The following is an 18,530-nucleotide window of genomic DNA, read 5'->3' as shown; positions in this document are numbered from 1 at the left end:
CTCCCCACACCTAGGGCAGGCAGAGTCGGACCGAACACCAACCTTATATAAGAACAGAGGGGTCTTATACACCCTATGCAGAAAGAACAGCTGTGACAGCCTGTTAGCCTCCGACAGAGACAACGACGGGGTAAGCGACAAGACTATACACTATTCCTCATCACTCAGCCCACCAAGGTCTCTCTCCCACTTATGTCGGACCGTCAAAGGGAACCGTTCATGGTAAAAACTCAATAGCTCACCGTACAGCCAAGAAATAACTCCAGCAGATTCCCGTTTCACAATAACCGATTCTTGGACCCTGTTAGTTTGCACCTCCATCAGCTGCAGACGATTTTGAGTTTCGTACACGTGACGGAGTTGCAGGTACCGATAAAACGAGGAGCGCGGTAAAGCAAACTCCTCCTGCAAGTCCTCAAAAGATCGGACTACCCCCTGTACAGCCAACTGCCCCACTTCACACAGTCCCTTCCTTTCCCAATAACCAGCATCCACAAAAGAGTAGAAAACTGGCAAGCCCAGGTTATGCCACAGCGGTGTACACGATATGAAACTTGTAAGACCCAGTAACTTACGTGCGTGGCCCCAAAGCTTTCAAAGGAGTTGGGTAGTGGGAGTGGAATCCGGAGGTCTGGTCAAGACTCCAATCTACAGAATATGCAATGGCACCCTCCCTCCATGTCTGGCCATAAACAACTGACCCGTAGGACCCAGGAGAGATATCTTCGTCCACCCTCTAATCTAATGTATCTGTGAGGCAAGATTTTGTCCATTTTTAATGGGAGGGGTCTTGGGTGGGGACTTTAGGATTCAAATGCGCATGTGCAAAGTAAAAACGTATACGTTTTTCCCGTATGGAACCGTATACATGTGCGTTTCCCATTGACGTCCATGTTAAAAAAAACGTATGCGGTTGCAGTACAGTTTTTAAACCGGTGTCAAAACCGTGGTTGACCACAATTTTGTCTCCGGTTTAAAAACCGTACTGAAACCGCATACTTTTTTTTTAACATGGACGTCAATGGGAAACGCACATGTATACGGTTCCATACGGGAAAAACGTATACGTTTTTACTTTGCACATGCGCATTTGAATCCTAAAGTCCCCACCCAAGACCCCTCCCATTAAAAATGGACAACATTTTCAAAAACTTATGTTTTTTTTTTCCTTTAAAAACTGACGGAACTGTATGCACTTTTAAAAACAGTATACTGTTTAAAAACGCATACAGTTTACTTTTTTCCATACTGTTCCATCCGTTTTTTGCCATACGGTTTTCTTTATGAAAACGGATTGAAAACAGTATGGCAAAAATGTAGTGTGAACCTAGCCTAAGACATCTATCTACACAAGTAAAAAAAAAAAATTAAAAACTTTCTGTCTTCACTTATTTTGTAGGAGTTTGAAATGGCTCAACAAGAGAACATCCATCTGCTCCCACCTGCAGACACATTTGAAGAGAATGAAACGGAAAGAGCATTTCTATTGTCCAAGCCAACCTGTTTTCTTATAGTAGGAAAGCCGGTAAGATCTCTTTTTATACATCCTGCTTATCAGTAATGTCTGCAAATAAGTAGTATTATCTACTTACATTTTCTCATTCTACTTTAATTTTTGTAAAGTTTCTCATTTTAAATTTAGATTTAATAATAAAGTAGGCATCTATAGGCTTATATGCCATATTACTCATCCATACAAGGTAGATCAGTACTATGCTCAACATATTCCTAATCTGTCACCTCACTTTACATCAAGTAGTACTTGCCAAACTCTGGGAAGTTTATATGCCATATACTATAGCCATTTCCTCTTGAAGAAATAGTAGGAAGAAAAAAAGGATCATCTGACAAGTTAAAGAGTACCTGTCATTAAAGGAGATATCCAGTGGTGAAAAAGTTATCCCCTATCCTAAGGATAGGGGATAAGTTTCACATTGCGAGGAGTCCGACCGCTTGGGCCCCCCACAATCTCCTGTACGGGGCACCGACAGCCCACGGGAAGGGGGCGTGTTGACCACCGCATGAAGCGGCGGCTGACACGCCCCCTCAATACAGCTCTATGGCAGAACCAGAGCGCTGCCTTCAGCAATCTCCAGCTCCGCCGTAGTGATGTATTGAGGGAGCGTGTCAGCCGCCGCTTTGTGTGGTGGTCACCACGCGCTATGCCCCGTACAGAGAGATCGCGGGGGGGGGGCCCAGCGGTCAGACCCCCCGCGATCTGAAATTTATCCCCTATCCTTAGGATAGGGGATACGTTTTTCACCACTGGACTACCCCTTTAAGTAATGAACTTTATATTTACTTAATTACATATATATAGTTCCGTACCTAATACCAATATCCCTCCTGCCTTAATTTTTTTACTTACATATAGATCCATTTTTGCTAATCTTCTTACTGTATTTGAGCTCCGTCCAGAAGGAGGGGGCATTCTCAGGCAGGCGCAACATCATCAGATGCCCTGCCAGGGAGAACTTCCTCTTTCATCTATGCTGCGCTTCGACTCGGGAGCATGCATAGATGACACACACGAGGCAGGGAGGAGACATGCGTGTTGTGCACAGAGCTCTCTCTTGCCTGCTTGTTTTACAGGCAGAAAGTGAGTGCTGTGCAGAGCTCACGTCCAGCCTTCATTTCCTGATTTTAGTCTTGGCCAGGAATGCAGGAGACCAAACCTGCATCTGCCAAGAGAACAGACTGCAGGTAGGACCTAAGAGGGAGCCACCTGGTGGCCAGAAGTACAATAATAATAAAAAAAGGCATAATTCTATATTTTTGGCTCATGAAATACATTACAAAAGTTGCCAAAAAACATATGGGCTATAATATATAAAACATTTTACATAATGACACACCATTGAGAGAAATGAGACACTCCTGTTTATATCTACATGCTGAAAACTTAAACAAACCTAGCCACTACATTTTATATATAGTTTAGGCAATCTTTTTGTGAGTTAAACAAAATTCATTTTATTCCTGAAATCAAAAGAGAGATTTTTTAGTAACAAACAGATAAAGTTTATTAAGAGGCATAAAAATAGCAATAAGTCAAAACAGGTCGGGTTGCAACTACAATAAACAAGTTAGAAAAGTGGGCATACATCAAAATTGCTTATCCGTAACAATGACACAAATAGCATCGAGAGTAAGGCCAGTGCAAGCATAATCAGTATAAAGTAAGCGTGTATCTAAGATCAGGGCTATAAGTTGAGGACAGCCACGGCGACCAAAGGTGATCAAAGCGGTCAATAGTATCATCCCGTATAGCATTGAGTTTTTCAGATAGCATAATAAAATTTACTCTATCAACCACCCTATCCATAGACAATAAAGGAGACTTCCAGTTCCTCGCCACATGAACTCTGGCTGCCATAAGAACAAATTGTGCTAAACAGAACAACTTGTGAGGCATTCGGGAAGGTTTAGTACTAAGGAGGCAAAAGGTGGGATGCAACGGGCACCGGAACGCAGTGATGTCTCTAAGGAGGGAAATCACCGAGGACCAGAAATCAAGAGAGATTTTTGCTAGTGATGTGTTAAGCTCACAAAAAATTGCGTAGACTGGATGCAAACAGTGATCTAGATTTTCCATTGTTAATGCAGTTTTACACTAGAATTCTGGTGCAATTTGCCTCAAAAAAGTGTCCTACATGACATTTAAGGGAACCTGTCACAAATTTTCAGCCTATATAACCAGTGGCAGCACGCAATGTATGAAAGTATTGTATTTCCTACCATATTGGATGTGCGTAGGCCAATCTATAGATGTAAAGAAATCTGTCACCAGTGTCTCCTGCACTTCAGTTCTAGGCCTGACTTGGAGCATGGGCGGAGCTTACTGACGTTACTGCTCCTGTTCTATGCTGGGTCCTGCTGCTAGCAAACAGCAGTGGTGAGGTCACTAAGCTCCGCCCATTCTCAAAGTCTGGCCCAGAGCGGGAGATATCGAAGAGGATAGCTGGAGAACGGAAGCACGGAGCGGGAACATGTAAGTATCGTTGTCATCACTGTCATCTTTCTGTACCGACAGGTTAATGCAGGTGACACTGATGACAGCTTTTCTTTAAAATCGTTGCACACAATATTTATATCTGTGTAAAAGAAGATTGCGGAAGGCACTCACCATACTTCAGTAATAAGGAAACTTTATTCTTCATACGTGCAATAAGGTGAGCATGGTCAGTTACAGACGCCGAAGACCGGGCTTCACAACTACAGCCGTTTCACTCCGCTATGGAGTTTCATCAGGTTGTGCTGTCTCACCTGTGTGACGGAGGTTAAGAACCCTCCCAAGTCACTTGATTCAGGTGAGAGGCATACACAAATATAACAGTGGATAATAGTGCACTCCTTTGCCACAATATTTATGTAGCTGCTAAGATCAGGGCATGCCAGCACTGTCAATCATGCCCAAACAGATGTGATTCTAGCTCTGGAAACATTGACTACTTTCCCGAGGTGCCCACCCAATTAACTACTTGCGGGTAACTTAAATTTTGTATGCAATGTTTTTATCTACTGTTATATCTATGGATTGGACTGCAGACATCAAATAGTAAAAATGTACTACTTTCATAGTTTGCATGCTCCCAGTTTTATATAGACTGAAAATTAGTAATAGGTTTCCTTTAAAGGGGAACTCTGCCTGTAGACATCTTATCCACTATCCAAAAGATAGGGGATAAGATGTCTGATCATGGGGGTCCTGCCACTGGGGACCCCCATGATCTCTCCTGCAGCACCCCGTTCCTCATCTCCACTGAGCTCCGTGGCTGATAACGGGTGATACAGGGGATGGAGTATTGTGACGTCACTGCTCCGCCCCCTCGGGACATCATGCCCCGCCCCCTCAGTGCAAGTCTATGGGAGGGGGCGTAGGGAGTATTATAATGATGATGTAAGGTAATTTTTTGGGTTGGCCACAGATTTATTTTAATGGAAATTTTGATGACTGGCAACCAAATAATCTAAAGCTGTTATGTGATCTGCACAATGCTGTGTATGATATTGGTAGCAGGACTGCAGAAATACTAACATCTGGTGTAGCTCTGCTTAATCTGGCTCTATTACCATTTGTGTATTTATATAAAACAGTGCTTAGTATTTATCTTTTTTAGGGTACAGGAAAGGCTACTCTTGGGAAGAAGCTCTCACAGTCATGGAACTGCATTTTTATTGAAGGTAATGACTTTTCTGTCTGTGTGGTTTTAAAGGGGTTATCCAGGAAAAAACTTTTTTATATATATCAACTAGCTCCAGAAAGTTAAACAAATTTGTAAATTACTTCTATTAAAAAATCTTAATCATTTCAGTACTTATGAGCTTCTGAAGTTAAGGTTGTTCTTTTCTGTCTAAGTGCTCTCTGATGACACGTGTCTCGGGAACCACCCAGTTTAGAAGCAAATCCCCATAGCAAGCCTTTTCTAAACTGGGCGGTTCCCGAGACACGTGTCATCAGAGAGCACTTAGACAGAAAAGAACATCACCCGCAGATGCTGGCTATAATTTCAGTTGATATCTTTATTTTAACCCCTTAAATGCCCTGGTAAATAGCAATCACAGCATTAAACAGTTTGACAAATAGATGGGAGATCCTTTGTCACCGTATCAACCCCCATGCACCTAATCACAGGTTACAATTGGGTTGTTATTGCAGTCTGGAGCCTAATAAAGGCACTCTGTTCTGCTATCTCTCTGCACCTTTAAGGCAGGCCCAAAGAGAATGCCTGTCAGCATTACACTGACAGACATAATACTGTAATGACCCCTCAACTTACCACCAAGTGACTTCAAACATCACATACTCAGTGTATGTCAGTGTATGGGGACATAAATGCAGCACTTTTAGTAGCAGAAACTGAAGTGCTGGCGAGTGGTGAGGACAGTTTTTTTTTTTTTTTGCACCCCATTCCTTGCCTGTATGTAATTAATAAATAAAATAAAAAAGTCTAGAAAACATTTTATGAAAATCTTTATTCTGTCCTATCCATGTGATTGACACACAGCTGCTTAGGTCACTGTCCATTACATGATAAATGAAGATTCCTATTGAATAACAGCAAGTAGAGATCTTTTAAAACAATGAAACATTCATACAGAATTTACCTTTTAACCTTGGATGGTCAGGCCCTGTTGTATGTTTTCACATTCTTACTGATAAAGGGCTTTAACTGCATGATTGACTATCTGCACTTTTCACTGAATAGTCAGATGGGTGGGTACTGTATTGCAAAATGGGGTCTGAATGCAATGCTCAGGGAGTGTGGATATGAGGCTGAGAGGACATGAGTCATGTTCATGTGGATTGAGGGGGGGAGGTGCAGGGTATGCATTCCTGTGCCTAGCATTCACATCTTTTTGCAATAAAGTTCCTGCCCATCTGACTATTTGCTGTAAAGTCCAGTTAGTCAGTCGCAATCACATGCTGTAGTCATCCCCTATATCTTCCTATATAAACACCTTGTGAATCAGCAACAATTAGCTGTCTAACTACAATTCATTAAAGGTCAGTAGTTTATGCCAAGTGTAGGCTGTTCCTTCATGTTGCTAGGATACACAGGATGGTAAAAGGGAGGTTAAATTATTTCCCCCAATGACCATGCTCAGCTTCATTCAGAAGATGCCAGGTATTCCCATCTACTGACTGATGCCTTTAGCTCCTGTACAGTTTGTAGAACCCACAATGGGATCTAAAGAGTTATGGCGCAGAACACCACTGCCCAGCAATTTGTTGGGGTCTCTCTGGTCCAGCTAACACTTGTCAGGCATTTATGGTGTACCCTATGAATATATACAATCCTGTCTTTCCATTGTTGAGAACCCCTTTTAGACAAATGGAGATCCTATATATTTCATAGGTAACACTGATCCCTATAGTAACTGTTTGGCCATTTATACATACTGTAAAGTGTTTGCTTATTTACAAATGCTGCATACAGTTTATGATAGAAAAGATAAGAGGCAATAATAGCTAGCATTGCATAGGCATTAGGTCGCTTTCACACGTTGGCCCTCAAGGGTCTAAACCAGTCTTCACCCATCACAAGACCCTATTGTGATCTAAGTTCAGGGATATACAAAAGCATAGCGTACAAGTGTTGAAGCCATAATTTACCGTATTTATCAGCGTATAACACGCACTTTTTAGGCTAAAATTTTTAGCCTAAAGTATATGTGCGTGTTATACGCCAATACACCACCAGGAAAGGCAGGGGGAGAGAGGCCGTCGCTGCCCGCTTCTCTCCCCCTGCCTTTCCTGGGGTCTAGAGCCCTGCTGCCGACCCTTCTCTCCCCCTGGCTATCGGCGCCGCTGCCCGTTCTGTCCCCCTGACTATCGGTGCCGGCGCCCCATTGCCGGCGCCGATAGCCAGGGGGAGAGAAGCGGCGCCGACAGCCAGGGGGAGAGAAGGGGCAGCGGCACCCATTGCCGGCGCCGCTGCCCCCTTGCCTCCCCCCATCCCCGGTGACATAATTACCTGGGTCGGGTCCGCGCTGCTGCAGGCCTCCGGCGTGCTTCCCCGGTGTCGTTGCTATGCGCTGCACGGCGCGGCGCATGACGTCAGTGCGCCGCGCCGTGCATAACAACGACGCAGGGGACGCGTGCCGGAGGCCTGCAGCAGCGCGGACCCGACCCAGGTAATTATGCCACCGGGGATGGGGGGAGGCAACGGGGCAGCGGCACCGGCAATGGGTGCCGCTGCCCCTTCTCTCCCTCTGGCTGTCGGCGCCGCTTATCTCCCCCTGGCTATCGGCGCCGCCAATGGGGCGCCGGCACCGATAGTCAGGGGGACAGAACGGGCAGCGGCGCCGATAGCCAGGGGGAGAGAAGGGCCGGCAGCAGGGCTCTAGACCCCAGGAAATGCAGGGGGAGAGAAGCGGGCAGCGACGACCTCTCTCCCCCTGCCTTTCCTGGGGGTGTATTGGCGTATAACACGCACACACACGCACCCTCATTTTACCATGGATTTTTGGGTAAAAAACTTTTTTTACCCAAATATCCTTGGTAAAATGAGGGTGCGTGTTATAGGCTGGTGCGTGGTATACCCCGATAAATACGGAACTTAAAAATACAACTTCATTATGGCCATATAAAAATGACCTTACCATGAAGTTCAGGTAATGCTATTCCATACAGGAGTTCTTTTCCAGGTGTTTCTGTGTTCTAAATTCTGTGTTGTAAAGCATTGTGAAGAGGTACTGTTTATGATGTATATTTCTTCTGATTGAAAAAAAAGTGTTTATGATATATAGATTTTAATAAGAACTTTATCTGAAATGCCTTATTATTATTATTATTATTTTTTGTTATTTTGTAGCCAAGGAACTGATTAATGAGCACATTAAGCGGAAAACAGAGCAAGGCATAATGGTTGGTGTTGTTTATTTGTTGAATGAAATAATAAATTACTGGTACATTTTTATAAAAGACGTAAGAGAATACATTTACATGAAAAGAAAGACTTGGGGGCTGGTAGAGCCCCATGTTTGTTGCCATCACCAATAAATGGTAATATTCTTTTGTCTCTGATGTGGATTAATAGTTATCAGTCATGTCCTCAGTACGGGGGGGGGAATTTAACAAATATGTATGCCTGCTTTCAGCCATCAAATGTTATGACTTTTAGGGTACGTTCACACATACAGGATCCTGATGCGCAGGATTTGTAATTGCAGATTAGAATCTGTGCTCAGTCATTTAGTTTACATTGAAATCTGCAGCATAAAATCCTGTGCATTAAATCTGTGTACGTGTGAACGTACCCTTAAGAGGTTTTATGCCTTATGTGCCAATATTTAAAAAGTGGGTGGAGCTAAGTGATAAGGGAGCATCATCCCAGCCATCTCCCAGGCATACATTTTAGCCTAAATCTATGTAAGCTCCTAGGGCAGCCAGCAAGGATTTCAGACGTTACAATACTAGTTCTAAATACAGAAACCAAAAATGTGGGTTGGCTTTTTGATGAAAAACGTACTGAAGTTCAGGTTAATAAACCTGCACACATATATTAAAGGGTTATTTCCATCTCTAACATGTATGGCATATCTACAAGATGTACCATAAATATCTGTTTGATGCGGGTCCCACTTCTGTAGCTGGAAGTGGTCGGTAAACCAAAAACTGTCAAACAGACTGTTTTACTGTATACTGCATGTTACTGTATACTGCAGCATCTCCTCATCATGTCTGTATACAGAAAAATATCATCATGTCTGTCCGTATATACCTGTAAATGTACATACAACATGTACTGTCATCATGTCTGTCAGTCTGTATACAACACATTCTGTCTGTCAGTCTATACAGAGCAGCATCTCATGTCTGTCACTATGCAGCAGCATCATATCAGTCAGTACCTTTAGAAGCATCTTTCTGTCCACTCTATGTGTGATTTGCTTCTTTTTGTTGTGCTGGTCAACTTAATTGAAGCTGTTGTCTTTCAAACAATATTTACCACTTATCCAAAGGATAGGTGATAAGTATCTGATCACTGGAAACCCACCTCTGGGATCCCTACGGTCACTAGAATCGGGTCTTGAGCACCTATTGCTCCATGCGGCTCGCCACTCCATTCATTATCTATGGCACTGACAGGCTGCTGGGTTTAGCAAGTTCAAGACTGAATGACAGTACCTCAAAAACCTATGCATGCTAGAATCCTAAAACTACTACCTTTTTACAGATATGTGGAATACTATAGTATAGAAAAACATCATGGTCACATGCATTGAATAAAAATAAAAGATGATATCTAAAAAACTGGATTTACAAACTGAGAAACATATGAAGGCTAAAATGCAAGCTACACATGCTGGTCAGACATGTACAGTTCCTTACAATATCTTTTGCTATGTGATTTTCTTTGCAGATTCAAAACCTCCTTTACAAGGGTCAAAGTGTACAAGATGAATTGATAATACAGCTAATAGTGGACAAGATAAATTCTGCAGAAGTTGCCCACCATGGTAATGTGTTATCCTATGCAAGGCATATCATTTATCATGCTGTGCTGTTTTGATACAGTTTCTGCATGTTTTATTCATCATTTCTTAACCATTTTTCTTATAGAGATGTTTGAGAATAAAAAGTAAGACCATACCGCCATCAACAAGTCTAGATAAACTGTGCAATGCACTGTCCGTGGTCATTTAGCATGCAAATTGCAAGTGTAATAAATTGTTCAGCTATATATCACCACTGTAAAACCATTTGTCTAATATTATTTATGTCCCCCATACTGCCAAAACAGCTCTGATCAGTCAAAGCATGCACTTTACAAGATTTTAAGGTCCTTTAAAGGGGTACTCCCGTGGAAAACTTTTTTTTTTTTAAATCAACTGGTGCCAGAAAGTTACAGATTTGTGAATTACTATTATTAAAAAAAATCTTAATCCTTCCAGTACTTTTTAGGGGCTGTGTACTACAGAGGAAATGCATTTCTTTTTGGATTTCTCTTCTGTCACGACCACAGTGCTCTCTGCTGACTTCTGCTGTCCATTTTAGGAACTGTCCAGAGCAGGAGAAAATCCCCATAGCAAACATATGCTGCTTTGGACAGTTCCTAAAATAGACAGCAGAGGTCAGCAGAGAGCTCTGTGGTCGTGACAGAAGAGAAATCCAAAAAGAAAAGCATTTCCTCTGTAGTATACATCCCCTAAAAAGTACTGGAAGGATTAAGATTTTTTATTAGAAGTAATTTACAAACCTGTTTAACTTTCTGGCACCAGTTGATTTAAAAATAAAAGTTTTCCACGGGAGTACCCCTTTCAGTTCTGCACGTTATGAGTTGGGACCGAGGTGGGGCCTGTATGATTTGGATCTTTGAGGCCCTTTTACATAGGCCGATCAACATTCCCAAGAATGCTCATTCCTGATAATTGTCCTGTATAAAATGCTCGTTCGTTGGCTAATTTGATCTTTGTGCAACCAATAAAATAATTACCAGCCAGCTGTGTATTGTCCTGTTTAAACAGGTGATGTGATGCCTATAATGATGAATCTTAATGGCCGCCCAATTGGTTGACTCTTGTGAAGGCTTAGTAATGAGTGCCGATCAGCAAGATCTGTGGTTGTTTGTCCCTGCTTGTTAGCCCGGATTAAAATGGCCCCAGCACAAACCTTCGGTCAGATGGAGATTGGAAAATATTGTAGGCAAAGTCAATACCTTGAACTCATTGTCTTGTTCCTTGACCCATTTCAGAAAAATGTTGGCAGTAAGACAGGGTGTGGTGTCCTGATGAAAAAGATCACTGACATTAAGGGATGCTAGTGCCATAAAAAAAAGTGTAGTCTGTGGCAATATTTAGGTAGGTGTAACACGTCAAAGTAACATCTATGGCCCTGATTCATCAAACTGTTTGAGAGAAAAAATAGAGAGATTTCCCCACAGCAACCAATTACAGCTCAGCTAATGAGCTCTGGTTAAGTGAAAGCTGAGCTGTGATTGGTTGCTGTGGGGAAATCACTCCACTTTTTCTCATATATGAAACTCAATGGAAGAGATTTATCAAAACCTGTCCAGAGGAAAAGTTGCCCATAGCAACCAATCAGATTGCGTCTTTCATTTTGCTGAGGCCGTGTTAAAAATGAAAGAAGCGATCTGATTGGCTGCTATGGGCAACTCAGCAACTTTTCCTCCGGACAGGTTTTGATAAATCTCCCCCAATGTGTGTATGTGTGTATGTTCCAGCATCACGTCCAAACGGCTAAAGATATTAACATAAAACTTGGCACACATGTTACTTATATGTCAACAACAAACATAGGATAGGTAATTTAACCCTTACTAACCCCCATTTGCCAGGTTCAGGGTTTTTGTTTAAAGTCCCATACAAGTCTATGGGAAATGCATGTTACTGCATAACTTCCAAACGGCTGGAGATATTTCGATAATACTTGGTCACATTTTACTTATATCTCCACTTAAAATGTAGGATAGTTAATTTAACCCTTAACTACCCCCATTTGTGAGGGTCAGGGTTTTTGTTTAAGGTCCCATGCAAATCAATGGGAAATGTATGTTCCCGTATAACTTCTGTACGGCTGGAGATATTTCAATACCTGGTAAACATATTACAGGTGGGAGGTCGGGATAGGAGGTCGAGATAGGAGGACGGGATAGGAGGTCGGGATAGGAGGTCGAGATAGGAGGACTGGATATGAGGACGGGATATGGGGTTGAATATGACAACAATATATGAGGATGGGATATGAAGTCAAAAGCTTCCTACTTTGTTGATTTTCTTCCCCAACAAGGATTAGAATGGGACGCCGGGTACTCAGCTAGTAGTTTGATAAATCTGGGCCAATGTGAATGCCAGGACACAGGGTTTCCAAGCAGAAAATTGCCCAGAGCATTATTTTTTTATTGCTCCCTTGCCTTCCTCCAATAGTCAAAGGGGTGCCATCTCCTTCCTAGTCAAGTGATACACACTCACACACACAGCTGTTCCACCATCTCTGCTGCAATGGAGTGTTTGGTTACCCCATACAAATTAGAGGGTTGAGTGTAGGTTTGCACAGTGTTAGGGCACAGCTGATATTTTCATATAATTGTCACATTTGTACATAAGCTTTGTCCAACTCTGTGTTCTCATAGCACTACAACTGCCACCCTACTTATTTGCTTTTTAATTTTGGGAGGTCACATTGGGTCTTTCAGCTGTGGGGGATAAATAAAACAGGATGTGCCAGAAATGTGGCACAATTTGCACCAAAAACTTTTCTAAGGGTACATTCCCACACGGCGTATTTGCTGCGTATTTGCTGCTGCGTATTTTATTTTCTCTGTTGAAGTCAATGGGTAGGAAAATACGCAGCAAATACGCAGCAAATACGCAGCAAAATACGCCGTGTGGGAACGTACCCTAAAACAACATGTACTGTATACTGAAAAGATTTTATTCTGTGTAAATCAGTGTGAATAGTGGAACACATGTATACAATACGTGTGAACCTACCTTTAGACACTTTTTGGATGCTACTGACAACGGGTCTTGGTTTACTGGATAATGGACATGGCTCTGTGAAAAGTGGCATGACTTAAATACAATGCCATGCACCGACACAATAATAGTTGACCTAAACTTACACTAGACTGCCTACAGATGTACTCGATTTATCAATCAGCATGAGCCACTATGATAAATCTAGCACAATTTTTAACTGTCTAATTTAAGTTACACTAAGTCAGGGTAGACTGATAACTTCCATAATCCCATTCACAGGCTCCAGCAGCAGCTCTTCAATCTTTCATCTGAGCTGCTTGCTGAGCAAGGCTGCCTGTAGGCTGAAACCATTCAGTGTTGACTGTAACAATCCATAAAATGGTGTTAAGAGCAAAAAAAAGGGGTGAGACCGAGGGGCAAAGCCAGTAGACATAAGACAGTTTATTTAAAATAACTTGATTTTTTTTTATCCTTATTTTAGGCTATGTGCTTTGTGGTCTGCCATCCCTCTGTGAAGAATTCCTAAAGATTCCACAACAGATTGAATTAATAAAAAAATTTAAACTAAAGCCTGATGTTATCATCAATATAAAGGTAATCGGAGATTATTCTGATGGGATTCTGTAATGTCGACTAATAATGGCACTACCTGAAGTCACTGGGGTCAGTAGCATTTTGGGCATCTTTTTTTTTTTCTATGAACACTATCCTTTTGGATCAATAATAAGAACTTGGTTATTTTAATTGAAGGGGTTATTCCACAAAAAAATATAATGTCAACATACTCCTATAAAGCCTTGTTACTTGCAGAATGAGTTGTACTTATTAGTGGCATGTTATATGATTTAATGTATTAAGAATCAAACAAAATTTTTATATATATATAATGAAAAAAGAAAAACACAGTTCTGCTATTTTTTGGCAGGGATGTGTTTTTTTTTTTTTTTTTTTTTATTAAATACTTTGTGGTAAAACTGATGTGTAAATGTCATTTCAGGTGACTTTTCAGTTTCAGCTGTTTCTGACAATTATGTAACTAGTATATGGCATTTTTCTCCTTGGTTACCTCTCTGCAGGCTCCTTCTCTGTATCATCTTTGCTGAGCTGCAGAGTGGATACAGAATAGCCTGATGGCTCCATATACTGTATAATACATACAGACAATACCTGACAATACCTGTCTCTCTGCTCTAGCAGTGGCATGATTTCCATGCTGCTGCCATACATCCCAGAACGTCTGTTCAGAATTAATTACTGACCGCCTGGATGTCTATGTGATGTGGACTTTTAATGTTTAAACCCTGGCAATGGTAGGGTGTAATCGTTCATCAGTTGCCATGACAACCCAGCAACACCCTAACAATATATTGCTTGAAGGGTGGATCAGGTAATGGAGGGAGACCCCCCCCCCCTCTGTCTAACCGCCTTCATGCCACAGTTCCTATTAGCTGTGATCCAGGTGGCTAATAGTTTGTTTCAGCTGTAAAATACAGCAATATCCTAAAAAAATATATTAATATATAAAAAATGCTATATTAATATTTAAAGTGAAGTTTTGGATTCTTGTTATGTACCACCTTATCGTGTTTTTTAGTGCTGGGTTGCATCCTGGAGATAAGCCTAAAAATCCAGTGAAAATACATGCCATTTACTTCTATAGAATGGTGCCACCTTCATCTCTCCACTCAATCTGCTCTATCATGAAATCTGAGACCTATATACTTTTTAATGATCTATTCCCACGTACAGTATCTTTTGCAGATTTGACGCGTGATTTGATGCGCAGGATCATCAAATCTGCGCAGAATACTGTACGTGTGAATAGACCCTAAGAGTGTTTCAGTGTAGCATAAAAACCAATTATATATGTGTTATTTTTTATTTGAAAGGTATTTGCTATTAGTTTTTCCATTGGGCACTGTCATTTGCAAAAACTTTTTATATAATGTAAATAAAAAACATTATATGAATATTTGTAATATACATTGGTAAAAAAAAAAAAATATGTTTGGGTGAAAACATGCTGTCCTGTCTCTGCAGCTATTGCCTGTGTGTCTCTGTGCGGAGACAAAATACTGGAAGTGTGGGCAGGACAAACCGGGCTCTGTGCAGGCTTCTTGTTGGCCAATCATTCTTGGGTGTTTCACAGAGCCTCAGCTCACACAGCCCTGCTCGTCCTGCCCTCCCTTCCTATATTTTGTCTCTGCACACACAGGCAATAGCTGTATGAACAAGACATCATTTTTTTCATGCAAAAATGTACACCTTTTTAACCAATGTATATTACAAATATACACAATGTTATAATCTACATTCTATATAATGTTTTTGCAAATGGCAGGGATGCTTTAAGAATTTTTTTTTAAAGGCTTCAACTTGGTTAAAAATATTATTAAAGTTTACTCACCCTTCGTTGCATACACTGTGCATGAGATGCTGCAGCCAATCCCTGACCTTATCGATCTCTTCCTGAATATAGGGTACATGACCATTTAAGACAATAATTGACTGCAGCATCAAATTTACAATGTTTTTTCCCCTGTCCCCACCCTGCATAAAAAAAATGTAAGATATTGGATGACCCCCCCCCCCCCCCCATAGGACTGGGTTTTAATGCAACTGTAGTCTGCTGCATGGCAAATCACCACGCAGCACAGTGGTACCGACACACTAGATGCACATGAATCCAGCTTATGTCAATAAACACAGTATGATGAGTACTGGACATTTAATATTTATTTTTTCTATGTACAATAAAAGTGTCCAGATAAAGACTTGATCAGAAGGCTAAGTGGATTTAAGCAAGATCCAGAAACAGGCAGAATTTATAAGCGTAAAGAATGGGATCCTGCTCTAAAGGAAAAAAAGAAGCCTCAGGATGGAGAAGAAGAGGGGGAAGAAGGAGAGGAAGAGGAGCTAGAAGAAGAGGTAACATCATTACAGTACACTGGATTACAACAGATTACAAGCAGAGTAATGGCATTTTCCATTAATGATTCACAATTTAGTGTTTCAAAGCCAAATATGTAGATATATATATATATATATATATATACAGTGTGTGTATGTATGTGTATGTATATATATATATATATATATGTATACATTAAAGTAAGAGGACTCCCTCCTATATGCTGGACTCTTACATAACACTGATTGTGCAAGTTATTGCCAATCTTGTTACTGGTTTCTGATTTGAAACGCTTTACTAAGATTCTGGGGGATAGGTTGGGTCAGTTGCTCCTGGATCTAAAGACCAGTGGGATTTGGAGTTTGGATCTGCCAATTAGGCAGGGAGTGGAGCGCAATGCCGCACACTTCAACAGCTTATAACTGGCCAATGCAGGGGAAGACTTACTGCGACCCCAACTTTTGTCAAAACTTGTTTAATAACAGTAATGCTTTAAATTTGTAATCATCTCTTTCCTATTATGTTACGGTTACTTAGGAATGTAATTGACTTGCTTTGTGCTCTCTAACGTGTACTACACGCTTAAAAATATGCATTTGTGGCTTATTTTATGTATAGGAATTTCTGTAACTTTAAATATACGGTTTAGTTCATGCTATGCAGGTTTTCTAACAAATGTTAATCATATTTTTTGTGAACATGTTTGTAAATATGTACATTTCCCCTTATGTTTGGGGTATACGCCAGCATCCTTTCAAAAAGTGATGCCAACATGTATTGCTGAGTACTGCCTTTTTTGGTCACTTTGTATACCCTAAAATTTTTTATAAAAAGCAATCAAAAATTCACATCAAAACAAAAATGGTACCCATAAAAACTTCAGGTCACGCCACAAAAAATTAGCCCTCATACATCCCTGTATATGGAAAAATAAAAGTTATAGGGGTCAGAAGATGACAATTTTACACATACAAATTTTGATGCATGTAGTTATAATTTTTTTTTTAAGTAGTAAAATAAAATAAAACCTATTTTACCAGTACGGTGAAAAATGGCCCACACATAGAGGGGAATTAATCAAGCTTTAAGTAGTAAAATAAAATAAAACCTATTTTACCAGTACGGTGAAAAATGGCCCACACATAGAGGGGAATTAATCAAGCTTTAAAGATCCTTTTTTTGTATCTAAAATTGTCGCATCAAAAGTCTGTCACTTCTTCTGCGACTTTTGAGCGACAATAGCCATAGATCAAATCCGAAACTGAACTACAGTTTGCAGTGGTTTCGACTATTTTTATCCAGTGGTTATCAATTCATGATGTGCGACTTTTCTCTGAAAGTCGCACAAAAGTCGCAGCTCCCGTCCTTTACACACTGACCCACACTAATTTACTTCAGCCCTGAAAAGTACTCTAAATGCCCGCACACCCCGACCACAGATCTCTCTGCCCCCCCCCCCCCCACTCCCACCCCCATCGGGAGGATGTGGATTCCGTTCTATTCTCTAACTGTCTGAGAGCATCATCTCTTGTAATCTCCCAATATTGTTATCATCATGCAGTCTTCACCTGTATGGTTAAGTATGTAAAATGTTTCCCTTCCCTCTATATTTATTTTTGACTCCATACAAAATAAATAAATAATTATTATTATTTTAAAAATCCCTAGTGAAACTCCTTTAAAAAAAAATTAAAAATTTAAATAACTAACTCTTATATCTAGGGATTGAACCCAGAAGCTTATGGGATCAGCTATTCAAAAAACAGTGCAAAACCAAGGTACTTTAGGTGAGATTTATCAACACCTGTGCAGAGGAAAAGTAGAGGAGCTGCCCATAGCAGCTAATCAGATTGCTTCTTTTATTTAAAAAATAATACAAATAAAAAAAAAACGATGGAAAATAACAGAAGCAATCTGATTTGTTGCCATGGGCGACTGCTACACTTTTCCTGTGCATAGGTTTTGATAATTCTCCCCTATGTGTCTGTCATACTATCTATACAACATTGTAGGCAGTTTAAGTTGTATTCTTCAGGGAAACAAAATCATTTACATGCAGATTGTCCCATAACAATAAGTGTTGTTTGTTGTTTCTTTTTATGTAGGAAGAAGAATTTGACAATTCTAAAGATATTTTACGCCAGCTTGTGTATAGACCTGAAGACTTCCCTGAAAATGTTGATGAGCGCATACGGTTATACAAAGATACCCTTTTACGTCCTGTAGAGGTAAGCCACTTAAAGTGCAATTACGTATAACTAACAAAGTATGTACATTTTAAGCGAAAATATAACCTAGATTTTTTTTATTAAAGATAACCAGGTACTCAAACCTAATCCTTTTCCTAATTTGTTCAAATTTTCCAATTGTAGATTTTTTTTTTTTTTTTGCTTTGTCTGAGCGTGACTAATGCATGTCAATAGTAATAAATGTGAGAATGTACATTATATCAAATTCACGTACATTTACCTTCTCCCTAGCTTTTGTCTTCCCGGCCATACCCCTATTTGCTCTTATGCCTACAATAAAAATTTCTGTACATAGGTGCTTTGTGCCGCATAAAGGAGTACTGTCACATTGGGCAGGGATAGAGTGCAGCTTTAATCTTGCCCACAACCTCTGTCCCTGCCTTCTTGCGTACCCGTCGTAAACAACGGGTCCACAACCACGA

The 18,530-nt window shown here is 40.7% G+C and overlaps 1 protein-coding gene across 6 annotated transcripts in view; it reads left to right on the top strand.

Annotated features, from left to right (window-relative positions):
• AK9 (adenylate kinase 9) overlaps positions 1-18,530 on the top strand; it is a 207,925-nt gene that overhangs the window by 18,894 nt on the left and 170,501 nt on the right. For 4 of the 6 annotated variants that reach the window (XM_056566303.1, XM_056566304.1, XM_056566301.1 and 1 more), the window contains 7 exons: positions 1,400-1,525; positions 5,121-5,184; positions 8,319-8,371; positions 9,870-9,966; positions 13,430-13,542; positions 15,709-15,876; positions 17,965-18,087. In XM_056566303.1, coding sequence (XP_056422278.1) covers positions 1,400-1,525; positions 5,121-5,184; positions 8,319-8,371; positions 9,870-9,966; positions 13,430-13,542; positions 15,709-15,876; positions 17,965-18,087 — 744 coding nt within the window. The remainder of the gene's footprint in view (positions 1-1,399; positions 1,526-5,120; positions 5,185-8,318; positions 8,372-9,869; positions 9,967-13,429; positions 13,543-15,708; positions 15,877-17,964; positions 18,088-18,530) is intronic. The other 2 variants (XM_056566302.1, XM_056566305.1) reach the window with 1 other exon arrangement.

Source organism: Hyla sarda, chromosome 3, assembly GCF_029499605.1.
Source record: "Hyla sarda isolate aHylSar1 chromosome 3, aHylSar1.hap1, whole genome shotgun sequence".
NCBI lineage: Eukaryota > Metazoa > Chordata > Amphibia > Anura > Hylidae > Hyla > Hyla sarda.
Note: the sequence above shows the minus strand (reverse complement) of the source record. Positions and strands in the feature narration are given on the sequence as shown.